The 21,156-nt window shown below is 63.2% G+C and overlaps 1 protein-coding gene across 2 annotated transcripts; it reads right to left on the bottom strand.

Moving 5' to 3' along the window:
• Positions 1 to 1,676: 1,676 nt before the first annotated feature.
• On the bottom strand, positions 1,677 to 19,244 carry DOK7 (docking protein 7). 2 transcript variants are annotated; one of them, XM_075545039.1, is made up of 7 exons: positions 19,191 to 19,244; positions 19,077 to 19,122; positions 10,880 to 11,110; positions 10,171 to 10,371; positions 5,526 to 5,645; positions 4,295 to 4,405; positions 1,677 to 3,276 (listed from the first exon to the last, which is right to left on the bottom strand). In XM_075545039.1, exons 1-7 carry the CDS (start codon positions 19,242 to 19,244, stop codon positions 2,522 to 2,524), a joined length of 1,518 nt encoding a protein of 505 aa, XP_075401154.1. In that variant the 3' UTR covers positions 1,677 to 2,521. The 2 variants fall into 2 exon arrangements, with proteins under 2 accessions (XP_075401154.1, XP_075401156.1); XM_075545041.1 differs by lacking the exons at positions 10,171 to 10,371; positions 10,880 to 11,110.
• Positions 19,245 to 21,156: the final 1,912 nt, after the last annotated feature.

Raw genomic sequence — 21,156 nt, 5'->3', positions numbered from 1 at the left:
ACGGCCAGAGGCATAAGTGCCCCCTCACCTGGATGTGAGGGACCATGAGAGGCAGCAGCTTGAAGCTGTCCAGGGTGGGGGCAGGGATGGGCAGTGGGGAGACCCTGATCCTGTGACAAAGATGTCTCAAACGATCGGGCTTTAGGGACCTGCCTGCCCCCCAGCCACAGCTCTTCCCGCCATGCAGGGCTGGGGTCCTAACTGCCCAAGGCAACCCCCAGAGCCCCAGCTATGTGGGGACCTCATGAGACCCTCAGGGGGTTGTGTGTGCCCCCACAGGTGCTGCTCACTCTAGGGGGCTAGTCCCACAGATGCAGCATCAAATCTCGAGCCCCTGTGTGGGTGGGGTCCAACCAGGAAAAGAGCTGGGGCGGATAGGGCCCACCCAGCCCTTCACCTGGGCCCAGGGAAGGTGGGGAGGACATGTGGCAAGCAGCTGCCCATCTGGTCTCCCAGTCCAGCTCAAGGAGGGCTGGCCATGTCCCAGCACCCCCACCCCAGGAGGGAGGCAGCAGCCTAAGTGGGGATGAGGTAACCCTCCTGAGGGAGACCCACCCCCCTACCCACGCCCAGGCCATCATGGGATCTCTCCAGCAGCATTCAAGCCCTCTGGATGGCTACTCCCAAGTCCCCACCCTGAGGTCACTGGTCACTGGTGGGTCAACGGGAGGGGGGGCATGGTCCTCTTAGCACAGCCCATTGGGGCAGGGATGATTGCTCTGATTCACGGAGGAGGAAACTGAGGCTCAGAGGCATCAGGACTCAGGCGTCAGAGAGGCGCCAGTCGGGTGGGGTTTGGTCCAAGACTCCATGCTGCTCCATCCTGAGCTGAAGAGTCCCGGGAACCCTGACAGGCATGCAGGGCTCGGGAGGGTGGTCTGCAGGGACTCCAAGCTCAAGCCAGACCACAGGTGATAGTGTACCCTCACCTGGAACTCCTCTGGACTAAGACCCAGGGACAGAAACATACACACCATACATGCATGCCTACACTGCCGCCCACACACAGCATGCACACACATGTATATCACAACCCATACATGCATACAGACAGACAGCACTCACAAGTATATATGCACGCCTACTGGCACACACAGGCATGCACATAATGCACTCACACATCACCCGGAGACCCTGGTTCACGGACACATGCCCCGGCACATGAACCTACACATGCAAGCACATGCATGCCAGACACTTAACCCCTGATTCACAAAACACACGTGCCACACATGGCACATGTGAACGAATCGCACAATGCATATCTGTGTGCACATACACACATACACACATCACACACTAATTCCTGGTTTATGCAAACATGCACCCAGCTCACCCGGATGGGTAAGAGTGCACACGTACACATACATGCACACGTGACACACACTCAAGTCCTAGGTCACACGTATGCGCACGTGCATGTGCATGCGCTGATGGCCCTTGATCACTTTCCCTGCCTGCAAAGCATTCTGGTTCAGCTGATGCAAGACCCACAGGCCTCCTAGCCCAGGCCAAGGTCCCCCTCCAAGCCCGCGGGCCCACACAGCGCCCCGCTGCGGGCAGCCCAATGGAAAGACAAGGCAGTAAAAAGAGCATTTTATTTCCTCAAAGGCTTTACAAACAGCGTCCCAATTAAAGTCGAACAACAAGTCTGCCCAGCAGAAGGGCCAGGCGGGGTGGGAGTGGGGGTGGGGGTGGAGTGTTCAAGGCGAGCTGACAGACCTGGGCTGCGGGCAGTCCACACTGAAGGGGGGCCCCCACGTGCGTCAGGGCATATGCGTCGCCCAAGGGCAGGCAGTCCAAGCGGCTGGCACTCCCTCAGCACAGACCAGACTCTGCTGTGGCCCCGGTGGAGCCCTGCCTTCCCGACCCTCCACTCATCCCCAGGGCCAGGTGGCTGGCGGCGCCCTCCTCCCCGCACGCATGGAGGACCCCGGCCCCTGCCCACCGCGGCCTTTCCCAGGTAAGCCCAGGCTTAGAACGCGCAGTGAGGGCTCGCTCGAGGAACCCCAGAGGCGGCGCCCTGCAAGTCTTGGAGGCCCTAAGCGTCAGTTTCCTCCCCGCCAGGCCAGGCACAATGCCTCGCCTGCGCATGCCGCTGCCGCGGAGCTGGGCACCCAGGGAAGAGGCGAGAGGGGGCTCAGTCTCAGAGGCCCAGTGTTGGGGGAGAAGTTCTGCGAGATGTATGGATTGGACTCCAGAGGTAGACAGCAGAGTTTGGGCATCCGCACTGCCCACAAGAGCCTCGCAGCCCAGCACCCCAAAATGGGAGGCCATGGTGAGGCGGGGTGCACGGAGTCTCCAGGTCCCACGGAGGGTCCTAGGGTGGGTCCCGGGCACACAACCAGGGAGCCTGGACCTGGGCTCTGCTGTCCTCAGTGTCCACCTAGCAGGGCCCAGGGCACCTCCCTTCGATGGCGCAGGAAGCCGGGCCTTCCAACAACTGCTTAGCCCGGAGCAAGTCCCGTGGGGGGGAGTGAGGGGAGGGCCAGCGGACCCCAGGACTGGACTGCGGCGGCCCTCAGGGAGGAGGCCTTACCTTGAATCCTCCACACACCGGGCAGGCAGAGAAGCTGGCAGGGCTGGGTCCCGCGGGCGGGGCGGCCACCTCCCAGGGTTCACCAGACACCTCCGTCGCCGGGCTCCGTGCTTCCGTGCCCGGCCAGCCGGAGGGACACCCCGCAGAGTCCCCGGCGGTGGCAGTGCTGGGGCCAGCGGTGGCTGCGCCCTCTTCGGGGCTACTCGGCGTGGCCTGGTCCCTGGGCACCTGGCGCAAGCTGCGCGGGGTGTCATAGTGCGGTCTGGGCGCGCCGGGCACCTGGTACTCCGCCGCCCCTGGCGTGGCGCTGGGTGGGCACACGCACAGGCTGGGCTCGGTCGCCCCGGCAGCGGGGGGCAGGCTGAGCAGGGAGCCGAAGTCCTCGGGGGCCGGCCACACCTCCAGGCTGCTGCCCGCGTAGGAGGAGAAGCTGCCCGAGTAGGACGAGTGACTGCCCGTGGCGATGCCGCTGTCCGAGGAGCCTTGGCGGCCGACGTCCTGCAGCTGCCGGGGCCGCAGCGGCTTGTGGGGGGCCGGCTGGGAAGCCCCTGGGACCACCTCACCCGAGGACGCAGCCTCGCCCAGGTGCAGGGCCCTCACTGCTCCGGGCGCCGGGCCCTCCTGGGATGTGCTGGCTGAAGAGGACGTCTCCGGCCACGGGGTCAGTCGGCTGCCAGAGGCACTGATGTCCGAGTGGCTGGCCTCAGAGGACGAGCTGGACAGGCTCCGGTCATCCCCTGGAACAAGATGGGGCTGTGCTCGTAAAGACCCGGGCAGGGGACGAGGGCGGTGGGGGGAGTCCTCGAGGGGCTCAATGAGGCAGGGTCTGGGCTGGGTGACGTGGGGACTGCCAGGGGTGAGCTCTCTGGGGCCCAGGCAGTAGAGAAACTAATTCACTTCCCAGCGGGGCCCCAGCAGCCCCTGTCCCTGCAGCCCTGTTCTTATCCTAAAGCAAAGACTGGGGCCAGCCCTGTAAGCCTTGTGTCTCCGGACCACCCCCTCCCCCCAAGTCTGCACCCACCACCACCCTGGCCCCCCCTCCAGCACCTTCAGGCTCCAGTGCGCATGGATGGGCGACCTTCCATCCCGCACCTAGAGCACCCCTGCACACCCCAGCCGGGTTTTCTCCCTGACAACACTCCACTCTGGCCTCCCCAGCCCTTCAAACCAGACCCTCCACACCCTAACCCAACCCCCCTCTGTGCACCCCTCAACCTCCAGACGTCCTGGCCCCTCTTGGGCCGCTGCCCTCACCCTATCCCCTGGCTCGCCTCCTCCATGGTCCAGCTCCATCCTCCTGACCGCCCAGCGCCCTGTCCCCCAGCCCTGCCCACTTCCACGGCACGGCCCCACCCCCTCTGCTACCTGTCTTCCTCCGCGGATCCTGGGCCCCTGACCCTAGGCCACGGCCACCACTGCTGCTCGGCCCCATCCACCTGTGCTGTGCACTTCTGCTGCCTGGCCCCCGGCCCCTGTCCGCCCACCTTGGCTGCCCTATTCCATCCTTGTTCCCTGGCACCGCCCACCTCAGCAGCCCAGTTCCACATCCTGGCCTCGGCCCCACCCACCTCAGGCACCCTGTCCTACTCCTTGTCCCAAGACCAGTACACCTCAGCTGCCCAGTCCCACTTCCTGCCCCTGGGCCCCGCCTATCTCCACTGCCCCGCCTCCCTCTTGGGCCCTGTCCCACCCCTTGGGCCCTGGGCCACTGCCCTCCCAGGTCCCCGGGCCCCTCCCCTCTCGAGCCCCGCCCACCTCGGCTGCCGGGCCGCGCCGGCTGAGAGAGAAGGCTGAGCCGCTTCTCCAGCTGCAGGGCTTCCTGCGTGGCGCGCTCCTCCACGGTCGCGGCCCCCGCAGGGCTCGGGTCTGAGAAGGGCGAGGGTCAGCACACGAACTTCCCGGCGTCTAACCCCAGGCTCCCCTGGCCCAGCGCAAGACCCAGACAAGGGCGAGCCTCCACTGGACCCCAGAAGCTGGACCCCCAAACCAGACACCCAGGCTGCTAGCACAGCCCAGGCTGCCCCAACCCCGGGCCACGAGAGCCCAAGTCGGGAAGACCCTGTTTGTCCCCCCCACCTGGTCTCACGGGTTCTCCCTCTTCCTTCCCTGTGACCACTGCCCATGGCTCCCACGTGGAGTCCATGCAGCAAGCCTAGGGCCAGCCCTCCTCAGCCCAGAGGATGGAGCCTGCTTCCCCCCAGGCCCTCCTGCCATGCCCTACTGCTGGGCTGCGTCCTGAAGCCCAGGCTCCCCTCTCCAAGAGGCCCTGGCCCTGGTCAGTGTCCACTGGTCCAGCAGGACTCAGACACAGACGTCACAAGTGAGTTTGTGGGGACCACTTAGCTGGTACCCAGAACCTCCCCTACAGTCCTGCCTCTCAGCCAGCAGGGGCCTGCACGTAGGGCTGGGGTGTGCAGACACCTGCTGACCTAATCATGCCCTGGCCGGGGGCCATTCAGGGACAAAGTGGAGCTGGCCCACACTGGGCTGCACAGCCATCACTCAGCCGCCCACAGGCCCTGTCTCCCCATTTGGAGAGAACCCATCCCCTCCCCTGGGCCCTCGGTCCGTCATTGAGGACAGGAACAGCCCTGTCCACTTCCAGGGCCTAGGACCCCTTTAGGAAGAGAGGAGAGGGCAGCTCTGAGAGGGGAATGTCACTCTGCTCTTGGCTAGGGGAGAGAGAGGCGAAGAGAACCTGAGCCACGCTGTACCCTACATGTATTCTGTGCCCCCGGGGACACCCCAAGCCCTCCCTCCATACATGCAGGCCCCTGGGTATCAGTCCTTGAGGCGGGGCACCGGCAGACCCTTCAGGCCCTTCCCTTCCAAGCCGTGGGTGGCAGCGCACCAGCGCCCACCAGCTCCGCGTCCCTGGTTGAACCCAGGTCCTGAGACCACTGGGAGCCTCCTACCCCAGCCCCCCACTCCGGCCACACCTGCCCTCTGGTGTGCTTGGCTCCGCCCCCAGTGCCCCGCCCCTCACCTGGAAGCACAGGCCGAAGCCCAAAGGGGCCCTTGGTAGGGGAGACGCCGCGCACGATGCAGTCAAACAGGAAGCTGATTCGCTCTCCCTCCGCTGAGGACAGGAAGAAGACCCCGGCCCCTGCCCAGAGAGGCAGTCTGAGCTGCCACGCTAGCGAAGGGGCTATCAGGGTGGGGAGACGGGGAAGACCCAGGGGGAGGGGAGAAGGGGAGAGGGCGAGGGGCTTGGAGGTGGGGGGAGGGCATAGCAGGTCTTTGGTGGGAGGGTGTGGGGAAGAATAGGGGAACTGAGGGTGTGGTGGTGGTGGAGGGTCTAGGGGGGTGGCCTGGGGGTGGGGACGTGGGGCAGGCATGGCACCACGATGGATGCTGTTGGGAGGGACCCCGAGTGCCCAGGGTCGGGGCTCTGGGACCCCACTGAGGTGTTTTCTGGGATTCTTGGCCTAGCCTGCAAACATCTGTGTCCTAGTCTCACCCACTGACCCCCAGCTCTGAGACTTGACATGCTGTCCATGAGTGTCAACCCCTGACCCCACGTAGGCCTTGGGAGCCCCCTGAGGCTTCCAAACCCCACCCCTGGCACATGAACTGAGCACCATTAGGGCCTACCTCCCACCCCCCTGCCCAACCCTTGTTGGGCCGAGCAGAACTGCCCCCGAAGCTGACTGACACAAACTGCCGGCCTTCTGCCTAACAGCCACAGGCCTGAGCACTGTGCCACCAGGACTCTGTTCCTGGGGTCGGGGTGGGGGCGGGGAAGCTAGGTGCCACCACCAAGCCTACCCTGTGCACCACAGAAGGCACCCTGCTGGGTCCTTCCCCATCGTCAGGATGGTTCCTGAGCCCGCGCCCATGGTTACAGCCTCCTTGGGCAATCTGCAAATAGATGCTGTCATCCCCGGCCTGTGCGGGCCCCTGTGCCCCTGTGGCCTCTGCACTGCCCTCACCTGGGGCCTCTCCCCTCTACCTGACTCAGACAGGGCCACCCGCCCCGAAGGGACTACCCTGCAGGGCCCTGAGGGAGCCTGGGAGGGCTGGTGCCCAGGCGCCCAGCACAGGCACAAGGAGAATGAGTCATCGGGGGCCACGTGCCAGGTGCCCGGCCGCCGGCCTCCTGCTGGGCTGTGGCCCTTGCCAGGGGTGAATGAAGCCCTCAACGGCCAGCAGTGTGAATGGGCCCTGCCTGCTGACCCTGGACTCTCAGGGCGGGCAGATGCCAGGCTGGCATCAGAGCCCAGGAATCCTGCCTGTCCTCAGGCTGCTGCCCGGTGCCCACAGAGAATCACGCTGGGGGGGAAGGGGTCTGGGTTGGCCCGGCTGCCGGTAGGAGGGGCATGAGGTGGGGACACACCAGGGACTCGGGCCAGCCCAGCCTGGGCACGTGGGGAAGACAAGAAGGCTGGCTCATGACATAACGCTCAGGGCCCTGCTTCCCACACCCAGCTGATCCCTGCAGGATGGACAGCGGCTCCCTGGGGCTCCCCCGCAGTCCATTGTTACAGAAGCACACTGCCTCATCTTTCTCCCAGAGGATGCCCGGTGGATGTGAACCGCTGACCTTGCTCATGGAGCAGCCGGGCTCCTGACTCACCACTGTGCTACCAGCCCCCCACCCCCCTATCCTGCTTCAGAGACATGGATAGTAAAGAGTCCAGAGGAGGCCTCAGGCCAGCCCTGGCCAGCTTCTGGCTGGAGCACTAAGCAGAATCAAGAGGTAAGGTGCCCGCTGCTTACTCACGGTGTCGAAACCCCCAAAGGCCCGGGCTCCTGAGCCCAGGTGGGTGCGTGAGAACTCAAGTCTTCCAACCTGGCCGTTTGCCGGCAGCCCCTCAACCTTATCCCTCGGTCCCTCACTGTCCCAGTCCACCGCCCCACCCCGTGAAGGGCTCAGCCAGCCAGGCCTCTAATCCTGAGCTTACGGCAGCTGGCAGCGCCTGCGGGACAATCAGTCCCTCGACTATAAAAAACCCATTACCACAGGAGCGGAGCCGGGCACATTCCTGTCCGAGGTGTCTGCGGCCGACCCGGCCTTGAGGCCCAGACTGCACCTGACGCTGCCCCTGGCCACGGCCCCTGTTGTTCATGGGGCTATGTTGGGACCGGACCCTGGTACCACCTTTGGTCCCCCTGTGTGAGAGCTGTCTTCCTGTCATCTCCAGGGACCCTCAGACACCCAGACCCATTCAAGTGCCCTTGAGCCTCAGCGCCTGCATGCTGGGGTAAACTGAGGTCAATGGACAAACCCTCGCCGTCCCCACCATGGTGCCTGTGCCAGAGCCCACTGTGGCAGCCCCTGCACCACTTTTGAGAGGCGAGCACAGGACCAGACAGTGTTTCGTCCTGCTGGGCACAGGGTTGCTATGGGCTGGCGCTGACTGGATGCAGCACCTCACAACCACCTGGACAAGGTCCAGAGGTTTCCCAGTGGGCTCAACCCAGGGGAGGCTGGCACTCAGGGAGCCACACCGGACTCACCGTGACCCTGTGGGCCCAGCCTCCCTGCACCGAGAGGTCTGGTCAGCTGGTCAGAGCAGCCAAGTCCAGCACAAAGGCCCCTGTTGTAAAGAAGGGGCTACAAGCAGCTGTCAGAGCGGACACCCGTCGGAGGGGGGAGAGAAGGTCATGGGGAGGGGGCCGTGGCCATGATTCCAGGGCTCGGTGTAGCCCCAGGGCTGGTCCCTGGGTCACCAGGACATTTTAGGCAGCAGGTGGATCCTCAAAGAGCCGCAGGCATGCGGTGGTCTCCTGAGGGATGGATGCTCCTTAGAGACAGGTCTCCTGCACTTTGGACATGTCATCAGGAGAGGCCAGACCCTGGAGAAGGGCAGCATGGGGTCATGGGAAGAGAGGGAGACCCTCAGGAGATGGACTGACCCCACAGCTGCCACCATGGGCTCAAAGCACGGCAGTGGTGTGGATGGTGCAGGACCTACCAGGCGGCCTCTCTTCCCGCTGTCACCACTAGAGGGCACCTGAGAAGTGCATGGTGCATGGAGGGGTGAGATCCCCCCCCAACCCCCCCCCTAGAGGTCCTGCTAGAGAGGCCTCAGAGGAGGGGCCCAGGGTCCGTCACACTGTGTCTGGCTCAGAGGGCATGCCTACACCCCGCCCCACACAGGGGTCTGCACCCAAGTTCCTCACAGCAACCCAGAGACGTGTGAGCCTCAGCCCGATAGCAACATCGGCATCAGGGAATAGGGGTCCTTCCTCCAGGGGCCCCCAAGTTCATGGGCTGATGCCATGGAAATCTAAGCTGGGCTGACCTGGGCACCCACAGGGCAGACCCAGAAGCTCAGGACACCCTCAGCCCTGCACACTCCAAGTCTGCAGAGCGGAGGGGCCCAGGTAGCTGGGGTCTCCAAGGGCTCCTGTAGGGCAGGGGGCCACCAAAGAAAGGCCTGGGGTCTGTTTCCATGGAGATGTCAGCACGGCAACCCGGTGGGGTCGCCCCCACTCGGTGACTCACAGAGCCTCCAGTCACAAGCCAACAAGGAACCCGAGTGTTTGTGCCTCGTGTCCCCCAAGGCCCACACAGTGGTCACACTTGTGTCAGCAGTGCCCAGCACCAGCCTCAGGACATGGCCCCCAGGCCCACCCCCACCCTTCCCAGAGTGGGGACTGGCTGCCATCTCCATCCCAGGGCAGGACCAGCCCTGGCCCTCTCTCCTGGGCCACCCGCTCCGGCCAACCTGTGTCCTCCACACTGCACCCGGACTGTGGCCTCAGACACTGCTGACAGGTGAGGACGGGCAGGTAGGCAGATGCCTCTGCAACCTGGCCACATCCCCAAAGCCTGCACTCACGCCCCTGCCTGTGGGGGTAACCAGGGCTGGGCAGAACCCCAGGGTGCCCACCACTCTACCATCACCGACTGGGGGCCCCACACTGACCATATGGTCTCTGTGCTTACCACACGATACCTATGTTGACCACAAGATCCTCGTGCTGACCACCTGCTACCCGTGCTGACCCTGCGGTGCCTGTGCTGACCTTGGGACCCATACTGGCCACATGGTCCCCACACTGACCATGACGTCCTGCGCTGACCATGATCCCACACTGGCCACGAGGTCCCTGAGTTGACTGTTGTCCCAGTCAGATCCCATGGGCCCTGTGCTGGCCGTGGGTGGGCCCCAGAGGCAGCAGCACACCTGCCTGGCCCCGCCTCCAGGGAGTAGAGGGGGGTTTCGTACTCCCCCCACTCAGACACAGGTCCACTTGGTAGCCGGACCAGCCACACTCAGAGAACAGGGTCACAGTCCACTGCAAACTAGCTGGCGGTGGCTACAGCCACCCCACTGCCCCAGTAGCTCCTGACTGGCCCTCCTTGGAGCGGAGCCTCTGCTGTGAGCAGTTCACGCCCAGGAAGCTAGATCCCTGGGTTTTCCACGTGCTCATCTCCACTCACTGCAGGGACTGTCCCGGAGCCCCCCTACTCCAGACCAGACCAGACCTCAAGCTGTGCACACGACCAGGCCACCCTGACCCTCTCCTCAGGGCCAACTGTCCTATCTGTGCAGTAGACACTTCCTGTTGGCAGCCCCCCACCCCCACCCGCATGTGGGTGTGCGGCCCAGGAGACTCAGAATCGAGGTCTTCTGGCCGCCCCCCACAGTGAAGGGGTGGAGAGGGTCCCCGATACTCACAGTACCCACACCTGGTCCCTCCCTCGAAGATGAAGCCGTTGGGCACGGCCCCGTAACGCCGCAGGTCCGACAGCTTCCACTGCCCCGTAACAGCCGGGGGCACATCCCGGGCCACCACCAGGACATCGTTGCACAGGTGCAGGGTGGCAGGGCCGCTGGGGAGCTGTGTGCCAGGGGCCACTGTGACGTGAAACCTGTGCACTGGGGGGATGGCGGGGAGGAGTGAGGGCACATCAGACCCCGAGAGGAGACCTAGGCCCCTGCCCTGGCCTCACCTGCAGCTGACAGCACCACCCTGCCCAAGTGACACCGCCACTTCCCCGGCCCTGCTGAGACCCCAGACCCAGACCTCTGGGATTTGCCAGTCTCTCCTTCCATGCCCCCAGGGGTGGGATCTCAGGTCCCTGCAGAGGCAGGAGGCAGGGGCAGATCTCCAGAGTTAGGGCCTCACTGCCGGCCCTCACCCCCCAGCCTGGAGCCTGAGGTCGGGACCCAGCTCCCAAGGCAGCTGTCCATCCTACCAGGAGTGGACACCTGGCTCGGGAAGGTGGCCTGTTGATGGCCCCCAGGGGACACTTCCTGACCAATGGAGTGAGGCCCAGGTGGGCCCCTCAGGTTGGCCCCTTCCCCCTCAGAGTGAGAAAGTGGGGTCCATGGACTCTGAGGCCCTCGGTGTCTGGGGCCACGTGGGCACGGCTTAGCCACTCACCCTCGCCAAGCGCGTAGCGGATGCGAGCGTCCCAGGCGCACATGGCCTCTCGGCTCTCGAAGCCCAGCATGACGGCCTGGGCACGGCAGACAATGGCCAGAGTGTGGGTCAGGCCCTCGTAGGGCAGGCCGGGGTCCAGGCCGCAGATGTCCTCCAGGGTCAGGCTGCACCGCTCCCTCAGGCCCTTGCTGCGCTCTGACCTGTCCCTGTACACCAGCATCAGCAGGCAGTCTGCAGGGACACAGGGGTGCCACCCCAGGCTTGGAGCTGTCCCATGCCCCGAGTCCAGCATACAGTCCTGCAGCCTTCCCCAGAGGACCCTCGGGGCTTCCCTGCAGTGCCCGAAGCTGGGTCCTACCCCCGCTATGCCATGGAGCCCAACTGGGCCACAACTCAGGGCCCCAGCAGCTTGCCACCACCCACAGCTCCCTACCCCGACTCCACCCCCCACCAGTCCTAGGCCTATCCTGGGCCCCTTTCTGCTGCACCCAGACCTCTCGCCTCCCAATTCTCACTTTTAAAAAATTAAGTTTTATTCATAATGTGGTTCACATACTATACACTAACATGGCTCAGTCATATTAAAACGAGCTACACAATCATCTCCACAATCAGTCCCAGAATATGCTCTTCCCCCTTCTATTCACTAAGGAGCCCTGGTTACGTGTGGGCTGACCCGCATGGTCAGCAGTTCAAAACCACCAGCAGCTCTGAGGGAGAATGGGACTTTCTACTCCCGTCACCAGGGACAGGCTCGGGGACTCACAGTGGCAGAGCTGCCCTGTCCTAGGGGGTCACTGTGAGTCAATATTGACAAGACGGAAGCCAACGTATTCGTCATCAGCTGCTCATTACTTACCCTGCCCCCAATAAGCCCCTCGTCCAGTTACTGTGCCTATAGCTAGTACCCATCCCGGTCTTCATATGCTGGAAAACACCCCCACCCCCAGACCAACGATGATGGCAGCAAAATCGGACAGAGGGAAGACCCCAGTGGAGAGCAAGCAGGGGGTATTGGGGTTCTGGGTTTGTAGTGGGAGCCAGAGACCCACAAGCAGCAACCCCCACCAGCCTCCCAACAGAGCTCTGCTGGTTCACCAGCTCAGCAAGTCAGCTTCGCGGCTGGGCCCCGCCCCCAGGTCACAGGCCACGCCCCCTGCTCCTTAAAGCTGCTGGTGCCCTGCTCCTGTTGCTAATCCCAGGAGATGGGCCACATGGCTGCCCCTGTCTGTCTGCATCTCTAGGTTGCCACGGTGCCTGATAACATCTGTGCCAGCTGGTCCCTTTCCCATCCGGTGGCCCCGCCCGAGGGGACCAGCTGGGCCCATTCCACCCCCCCACACACACACACATTTGTTCCCCTGGAGCTTCAGAGTGCACAGACCCTGCCTGGCCCAGAACAGGGCCCTTGCTCCACAGTGGACCCTCTCTGGATGCTGCTTCTCCGTCTCTAGGCACCATGCCCCCCTCACAAGTCATTGTCCCACGGTGGTGGCATGCCGCAATGCCACTGGTATTTCCAACAGCAGCAGGGTCACCCGGGGTGGACGGAGCTTCCAGAGGGGGGACAGGCCAGGAAGAAGGAAGGGGCTGCCCACTTCGGCAGGAGGAGCCCCTGAAACCCTCTCAAAAGACAGCGGCACTGTGTCGGTTACCATGCACCTCACAAACACCGCCCCCCCAGCACCATCAGAAGAGGAGGCCCTCGGGTCGGGAGGCTCAAATCAAGGCCGAGGAAGAGCGCCTCCACAAGCAGAGTCAGCCGTGAGGATGCAGGTGGGCCAAGCCTTCAAGGCCTCCAGCTGCCGATGGAGCCTGACTCAGGTGAGAAGAAACAGCAGGGGCACCAACGTGCCCTCAGAGGGCAGCACGCAGAGTGGGAAGATAGGGAGATTGGGAGTCCTGAAAATGAACTGGGTGGCATGCACGGAGATGGGTGTGCTGGGCAGTAGGGCGCTGGAATGGCCTGGTGTTGGCCACGTCGAGTCAGGCGGCCCTACGGTTTTCTACGCAGAGATGACCAGCGAGTCACATCCATCATCAGAAGGAACACTTTGGGATCTCTCTAGAAGCCCAATGCCTGCTCTCGGCGATAGGATAGCATCCAACGTCTGCAGGAAAGTGCGGTCCATGTGACTATCATTCAGATTCACGCACCAACCACCCCCCACCCACCACCCCCCCAGCTAGTGAGGAAGCCACTGGAGGATGGTAGCCACGTCTTGGGTCCATCCAGAGGCGTTGGCAACTCCCCGTGACTCAGATGTGAAAGGTGGGAAGCCAGAGGAAGGAACGGCAGTTGGCAAACACGGCCTCGGTGGTAGAGACCACCAGAGAGCACATGGTGGGATTTCACAAGACCAGTAACTTTGTCAACAGAAACACGTATTTTCAAAAATATAAACAGTGTCCGTGCACAGGGAGGGAGCTCACTGACTGAATACACAGGAATTGACTTGACTACACCTGTGGGAGCGTGGATGGGGAAGCTCACCCTCTGAGGTCAAAAGGGAGCCAGAGGTGGACTGTGGGACAGACCACCAATTGCTCACATGCAAATCCCAGTTGGAGCGGAAAATTAAAACCAGTCCACAAGAGTCAATGTACAACATTGTGTCCCACCTGAATTTAGAAGACTTCTCAAGAGTGCGTTTGGCATGCGGAGCAATAATGACCAAAGACTAGAAACGTGGGAGGACGTCGGGAACGCATACCTGAAGAAAGCAAAAGGTCATCAAAAAGATGGACAGAAAGACAAGATCAGAGCGGATGTCAGAAGAGACTCTGAGACTTGCTCTTAAGCATACAGAAAGCAAATGAAAGACATGACGTGAATTAAACAAACTTTCAAAAGGCAGCTCAAGAAGTATTATAATGAAAAATTCAAAGACTAGTAGCTAGAAGGCCCAAAAGGGGGCATCTCAATCGGAAAGAACTGGGGGGGGGCACACCTTGAGTTCACAGGAAGCATCAGAGGAGATGGAAGAAACACTCGGCTCGACATCCAACCATCCCAGAGGTGGCACGCAATCCAGAACTGATGTCGCTGGAGGAAGGAGTCCAGCCCACATGGACGGCCTCAGCAAAGAACCGGGCTCCTGGCATCCTGCAGGCAGCCACTGGTCCACGCCAAGAAATTTGGAAGCCCACTCTCTGGCCAACCGACTGGAAGAAGTGCATGCTTGTATCCGCGCCAAAGAAAAGTGAACCAACACAAATGCGGGAATTACAGGGCAAATCACTGACGGCACATGCAAGTAACGCTGCTGAGGCTCACTCACGGACGCTACAGCAGTACATCGGCGGGGAGCCACCAGCAGTCAGGGCGGGTGCAGAAGAGAACGCGGCAGGAGGGACGCATCCTTGCAGCCACTTCACTGTCTGCAGCCTCCTTATGCCCCTCAGGCCTGACAGGTCACCAGCCCTGCCTTGAACCTCTGAACTGATGATGCAACTGGCTTGGGCCCTGGGGGGCCGGCCCCGGGCCCTTTCTCCAAAGGAGCTTTGACAGTCTGCACGGACCAACCCCATCACAGGGCAGATCATTTAGAACACGACAAGGCAGCTCTTAGAACAACCAGCTACAACCACTAACAGGGCAGCATCTGCCTCTGAATAGAGCTCAGACGGTGGGGGTGGTGCAGGACAGAGGGACAGAAGGAAATGGGGAGCCAGGGTGGCAGCAGGAGGAAAGCTGGGTCAATGAGAGGCTGCATCCTTGTTCTGAAGCAAGATGAGTCTAAATGGTTGAAACCAGTTTCCTCTGTGAACTTTCAGTAACGATGGGTATGGCAGGGCAGGGGGCAGGGCATGGCCCTGCATGGCCGAAGCGGTCCTAGTCCCAGGCTGTCTCTCACCCAGCCCAGCCCTCCACCTGCTGGAGCCTTGAGATCTCGTCAGACAAGAGGGTCACTAAATGCAGCCCAAAGGGACAGCTAGTATGGGACCCATGAAAATGATGGACAGCTGTCCCCCGCGCCTCGCTCCACACCTCTCTGGTTTTAAAGCGTCCCCATCCTGGCCCTGTGGGTGGGCACCCGGAGTGGACAGCTGCAGCCCCGAGCCAGGACCACTTGAGTTTGTGAGGAAAGGCTGGGACCTGTCCCCTGGGCCTGGGCAGGTGGGAGGCTGGGGTGGAGGAACTGGGGTCCCTAACTGGGAGCAAGACTACCACATGGAAAACAGGCAGCGGGGTGGTCAGGACACACAGGCATGTACAGACACACACAAACACATGCACATGCATTCACATACATTCACACACACGCACATTCACATACAAACATATACACATATCACACACATATTCACACATGTACATTCACACACAAACATGCACACGCATACATCCAAATGTATATGTGCCTGTGTATACACACATGCATCTGCACACTTGCGCACACACTACACCCATGCACACACAATGTATGCACACACACACTCACACCGTGAATGCACACATGTGTACACATGCTTCACACACACATGTCCCTCACTCTTCCACGGCCTGCCCAGGCACAGCGCACCAGGCCCAGAGGGCACACTGTCCAGCGACTGACTGCCCAGCAGCCTGGCCCCCAGAGCCACTTCTCACCTCAGCACCTCAGGGTCCTGCATATGCCAGCACCGACAGCAATGGGGAGAGTGGTCCCCCGGGCCTGGTGTCCGCATACCCAGCCTGCCCTCTGTGGCTTCAGTCGGTGGGAGGGTAGGTGATGGGCATGGGCCCAAAGCAAAAAGGCCCTCCCACAGCCTTCAGCCCACTTCTCCTGCCCCAGCCCATTACTGGGAGGAGGGGCTAGGGGCCCTGCGTAAAGCTGTCCCTGTGATGGGGACGAGCTGGCACACCATAGGCAAGAGCTGAGCAGGGTATCTGAGCAGATGTGGCAGGGGTCTGCTGGGGGTCACAAGCACTTCCAGCCTTGACTTCTAACTTCAAGCCCCTCCCCTCCCCCACCCAGCAGAAAGCTTGGCAAGTGGTTGAATGGTTGAAACCATGGAGCGGCTCTGCACTGACACAGCTGGAGCTTGACAGAACCAATTTAATGGTGGCATGGCCGGAAGGGGCTGGGTGGGATGACCGGGTGTGGGGGCTGGAGGGCCTACCCCAAGGGTGAACTGAGCACATGCCAGTGAGGAGAAGAGTCAGGTGCACAGACCGCCCGGACCAGCATCTTCTGAGAGAGAACCGCTGTGCAAAGGTGCAGAGGTACCGGCTCAGGACTCACAAGGCCAGGCCAGTGTGAGGGGACAGCCGTCCAGGTGCAGGTCAGGGCCTGTTCAGGAGAAGCCTGGAGAATAGTCTGTGGGAAAGAGCCCCAGGAGGGCTGGAAGGAAGGGACAGGCTGGCCTGGGGCTCACAGCTGACCCAGCCGCTGAGTGGACAAAAGTCATGAGTGAGGGGGGCAGGTCATAGGCAGCAGTGGGCTGGGCAGTAACCATGGCAACAGAAGACGGAACCCCAGCAGCAGATCCGCTGGGGACCTGGGCAGGCTCTCAGGTGGGGGCCGCTAAGGACCGCTGGAGGAACTGGGGAGTCTGGGGACTTCTCAGATCCCCACCTCTGGGACGCCCCTGGGGAGGACTGGAGTCTGTCCCACAGGCTGGCAGCCATCCGGAGCACCGCAGGCAGGTGGCTGGACCCGGGCACCCAACAAGTAAAAATAATCGAGGGTCACAGTCCAGGGGTGACAGTGAGCCAGGGTCCAGGCTGGGCCGCGAAGAACTGGGAGTCTGAGGGCAGCGTGGGGGGCGGAGCCGGAGAGCTGGGACGGACGGGGGCGGGGCGGAGGAGGAGGAACGAGACGCAGCGCTGCGTGCCGCTGGGGACGCGTAACCGAGGCCGGCCACGGCGACTCAGCTTAGCACCGGAGGTCACGGGTGACCTTGAGGCCAGTAGCCCTGGCAACAGGGCGAGGGGACAGGCTGAGGAGGCAGGACGGTGTTGGAGGGGGCCCTCTGGGCACATGGGGACAGGCCCCAGGCGTGGTGCGTGTGCAGGTGACCTGGTTCAGTGGGGGTGGGGTGGGGGTGCAGGTGGAGGGGGGCATCAAGGAGCGCACCCTGCTCAGATGGGAGCACCCTCGAGAGATGGGGGCACCTCTAAAGAGATAGAAGTGCCTCCTCTAGAGACAAGAGTCCCCCTGAGATGGGAGCACTCCCTGCAGAGATGGGAGCCCCCTGAGATATCAGAGCCCCCTGAGAGATGGGAGCCCCCTGAGAGATGGGGGTCCCCTGAGAGATGGGAGCCCCCTGAGAGGTGGGAGCACTCCCTGCAGAGATGGGAGGAGCATCACCTGCCCGGTTATTCCACCTGCCTGATGCAGATCAAACAAGGCCCAGCCACCACTCAGGATACTGAGCCAGAACGGCTGTGACAGGTCAGGGGCCAGAGCCCAGTCACCTGCTCCCAGCCCTGTCCCGAACCCTATCCCTGAGGGGACTGAGGCAGGAGCCACAGAGAGACCAGGGAGGCTGGAGCAGGCACAGTGGGGGATCCAGTCACATGGCTTGAGCAGGGCAGTGGGGCTGAGAACCCAGAACCCTCTGAGTGCACCTGGCCTGTGGGACCTGGACCATCCCCCGGGAGATCTGAATGGCCTGTCTTATGGGTGCAGGGGCCGAGCTGGGGCTTCCGTACCACCCTAAGGAGACACCCTCCCTGTTCTCCCTGGGGGCAGCAGTGCTGTGCCCACAGCCCCGCTTCACTGCTGCAAGGTGGGTTGAGGGCAATGCACACTCCAGAGTCTCAGCAAGATGTGCATCCACAAGACTTATCCCACATGGGAGTGGACAGACACCCTCCTGGTCCTGCTCACCCCTCTCGGCCAAGGCTGGGTGCAAAGGCTGACCTGGGAGACCCCCAAGATCACAGAGTGAACAAATGCCTAACCACCACCCAGCCTGCTGCAGCAGGGGCTCCTCGGGGGATTCCACCGCTTAGCACATGCTAAAGACTCTGGACACATGGCCCTTGCCCGGCACCCGTCCGGGCACACAGGTTCCCTGAGTCTGGCTCCAAGGGTCTATTCCCAACTCTCCCCAGGGTAGAGCACCCCCCCACCCCCACCCCCGCCAGCCCCTCCTGGACACTCCCAAGATTCTTTGTGACCAGCCCCTTCCTTCTCAGAGAACAAAGGCCACACCCTGGGGGCTTTCAGGGGCTGGGGGGGGTGGGGAGCACCTCTCAGACAAGCCTGCAATGCCCTTGCATACCACACCTGAGCTCTGCAGCCAGGCCTGTCTAAAGCTCCTGTGCTCCCTGGCCAGCCTCTTCTCCACAGAGGGGCTGGTCTCAATGGTTGAGTGGGGCAATGAGCGGCCCTCCCCCCTAGAGACCAGGTGGGAGGGGGCTCTGTGTTTGCCAGCTTCTGCAGAGCCACCCCAGGTGCCTGGGGTGGACACAGGGAGCAGGACCAGGTCTGTGGCGCTCCCCCTCTCCCTACCCCTCTCCCTCTCCTAAGACAACTGCTGACAGGGACTCGCAGGACCGACCCGACTCTTGAATGGACACACACACACACATGCATACACCTCCCACACCCACCCTGGGCCTGACTGGCTCCCTGGCACCTGTCTCTTCAAACAGCTGCGCCCACTCCAAAGCCCTCCCTGCTGTCTGAGAGAGGGAGAAAGGCACCCCCGGAGCTCCGCCGGCAGGAACCCTGCACCAGGGTGGGGGTCCACCCCTGCCTCCCTAGGGAAGGCTGTTCCCCAGCTTAGACACAGAGACAACCCCACCACCCACTCCTCCAAGGCCAGCTCCCTCCAGCACTCGGCCTCTCTGTACTTGAGAAGGTGGGAAGGGTCACACCAGGGGTGAGGGAGGTCCCAGTTTGGGGGAGCTCAAAGCACCCTCGCCCACAAATCCAGCCCTCACGCTGCGCCCCCTACTCCCACCTCCCAACAGCTGCCCAGGAGCTAACTTCCTAGGGAGAGGGCTCCCCGGTGTTCTGTGGGACAGCGGCGAGACCCCCACCAGCCCTGCCCTGGCTCAGCTCATGGCCGGGGGTCCTGGACCCGGGACTGGCCGCCGCCCGCTGCCGCCTCTCGGATTACGGTGGCGGCCGGGCTGGGTTACGGCGGCTATTTCGGGCTAGCAAGCCGAGCGGGCGGCCCAGGCCCAGCGCCCCAGCCCTGCCGAGCGCCCTGCGTGCCCGGCCCGGCAGGGGGGTCCCCACGCCCCGCGTCCGCTCACCTGCCACGGGCGACGGCTTGCGCAGCACCAGCCACCTAGTCTTCCACTGCGGGGACAGAGGGAGCGTGAGCGCCGCCCGCCGCGCGCCCCCCGCCGCCCGCCGCGCGCCCCGACCTTCTTGCCGTCCCGCAGTTTGACCTGGCCCTCCGCCAGCGCCGCCTCCGTCATCTTGGGTCATCGTGCCGCCGCCGCCAGCGCCCGCGTGCCGCCCCGCGCCCTCCGTGCGGCCGCGCGGGTCACTTTCAGAAGGGCTGGCCGGCCGGGGCGGGCCGGCGGGCGGGCGGGGGGCGGGCCGGCGGGGCGGGTCCGCGGGCGCGGCGAGCGCCGTGGGGACCTGGCCCGTGCGTCCCCAGGGCCGGCGGGGGCGGGGCGGGCGCTTTAGGGGCCCATTTTCCGGGGGGGGGTGCGCTCGCGGGAGGGATACCCTGGGGTCCCCATCCGAGGGCGCCCCAGCATCAGACTCTCCATTTGACCCCAGACCGTTCCACTAAATACAGTGACCTCCCTCTGCACACAGGCGGTTCTCACCCAGGAACACACCCCAGCAAAGAGGGGCAGCCCTGGGGTGGGCCCCCAATCTGTTAGGGTGCCTTCAACCATCCTGGTTTCCCTCATGCTCTACTCCCCCCCTCTTGTACACCCCCAGGTGTCCCCAGACCAAGGGGACAAACAGTGCATTGCCGACATGGGTGCCTATGCACCCATGGCTGCTGACCTCTGGCTGGCTCCCAGTCCTGTCCCCATGAACCCTGGGCTGCTCTGGGGCCCCCACCCCCCATGCAGGTGGCTGCCAGACCACCAGGGCTCCTGTCTCCTTGCCCACCATCCCTGGGCCCTGCTGCTGAAAGTGACCATCTGTGGGCTCCTCCTCTCTGTGGCCCTGCTCCACCTGCCCCCAAGGGCTGGCATGCTGGCAGCCGTGCCTCTTGGACAGCATATCCCCAATGTAACAGACCCTCCCCCCCGTGTTTATAGAAGCAGCTCCAGGCTTAGAGAGTGGGGGCAGCCGCCTCCCCCACAAGAGTCCAGTGTGTGTTTAGTGTGGGTCAGGGCATGCACCTGGGCGATGGGCAAGAAGCAGTCAGGCCACTGCTGTGGGCTGGGTCCAGAGGGCACACACTCCTGGGTGACCCCGCCAGCATCTGCAGAGGGGACCTGGCAGTTCTGAGCCCACGGGTGTGGTCAGGCACAGGGAGCCGGCGGGCAGTAGGGCAAGGGCCAGGGGCAAGAAGAGTCCCAGGCAGCCTGGCTTCCAGACTGGCTGCTGCCACACGATGTCTTCCCGGGGCCTCAGGGTGGACAGGTCACAGACAGGGCACGTGATAATGCCTCCCGGAGTCTGGCTGGGCCAGTGCTGAGGGGCCATGGCCAGTGGGCTCAGGAAGTCACCGGCACCCCCTTCTTCCTCTGTCACCTGCGCCGCCAGCCACCGGACGCCTTCCGAAGAGCAGTTGGCGCCACACCCTGGGCCCCGCCCGAGGGGCTGGCTGGGACAGCCGGCGGGGAGTCAGATGGCCACGGGGCTGTGGTCACCAGTACATCCTCTGAGCCCGGCGCCTGGCGCTCCGCCATCCGGCCAGGCAGGGCAGCATTCCTGAGTGTTGGCCCCGGCCCAGGCCCTGCCACGCACAGCAGCTGCACCTGCTCCCGCACTGGCTCCCAGCAGGCAGGATGGACTCCTCCCTCCCCCACCCTACGTGGCCCCCAGGAGAGGACAGGCACTCACTTTTGACCATGGGTTGGCCCGTGCCCCTCTCCACACCTCAGTTTCCCCAGCTGTCACAACCTGATGGTGGCTAAAAGCAGCTCACCCTGGCCTTTGGGGGTGGCAGGAAGGACATGTTGGGGGTGGGCGTCTCTGCTGGGGCCCAGGAGGACGGGAGAGCTACTCGAGCCTGGGAGAGGCGGTGCAACAGCAGAAGACGGCCTGAGACAGGATGCCACCTACCCATGCCCTGGGGAGGGCTGCCACCTCGAGAGGGCCACGCTGTGGGTCACAGCTGCCAGACCAACTGACTGCCCACACCATGGTGCTGCCAGCCCTGTTGCCGCTTCACAGATGGCCATGGAATACCGCCCC

Source organism: Tenrec ecaudatus, chromosome 3 (assembly GCF_050624435.1).
Source record: "Tenrec ecaudatus isolate mTenEca1 chromosome 3, mTenEca1.hap1, whole genome shotgun sequence".
In the NCBI taxonomy this organism is placed as follows: Eukaryota; Metazoa; Chordata; class Mammalia; order Afrosoricida; family Tenrecidae; genus Tenrec; species Tenrec ecaudatus.
The sequence above is the reverse complement of the archived record's forward strand: the minus strand, read 5'-3'. Positions and strand labels throughout refer to the sequence as shown.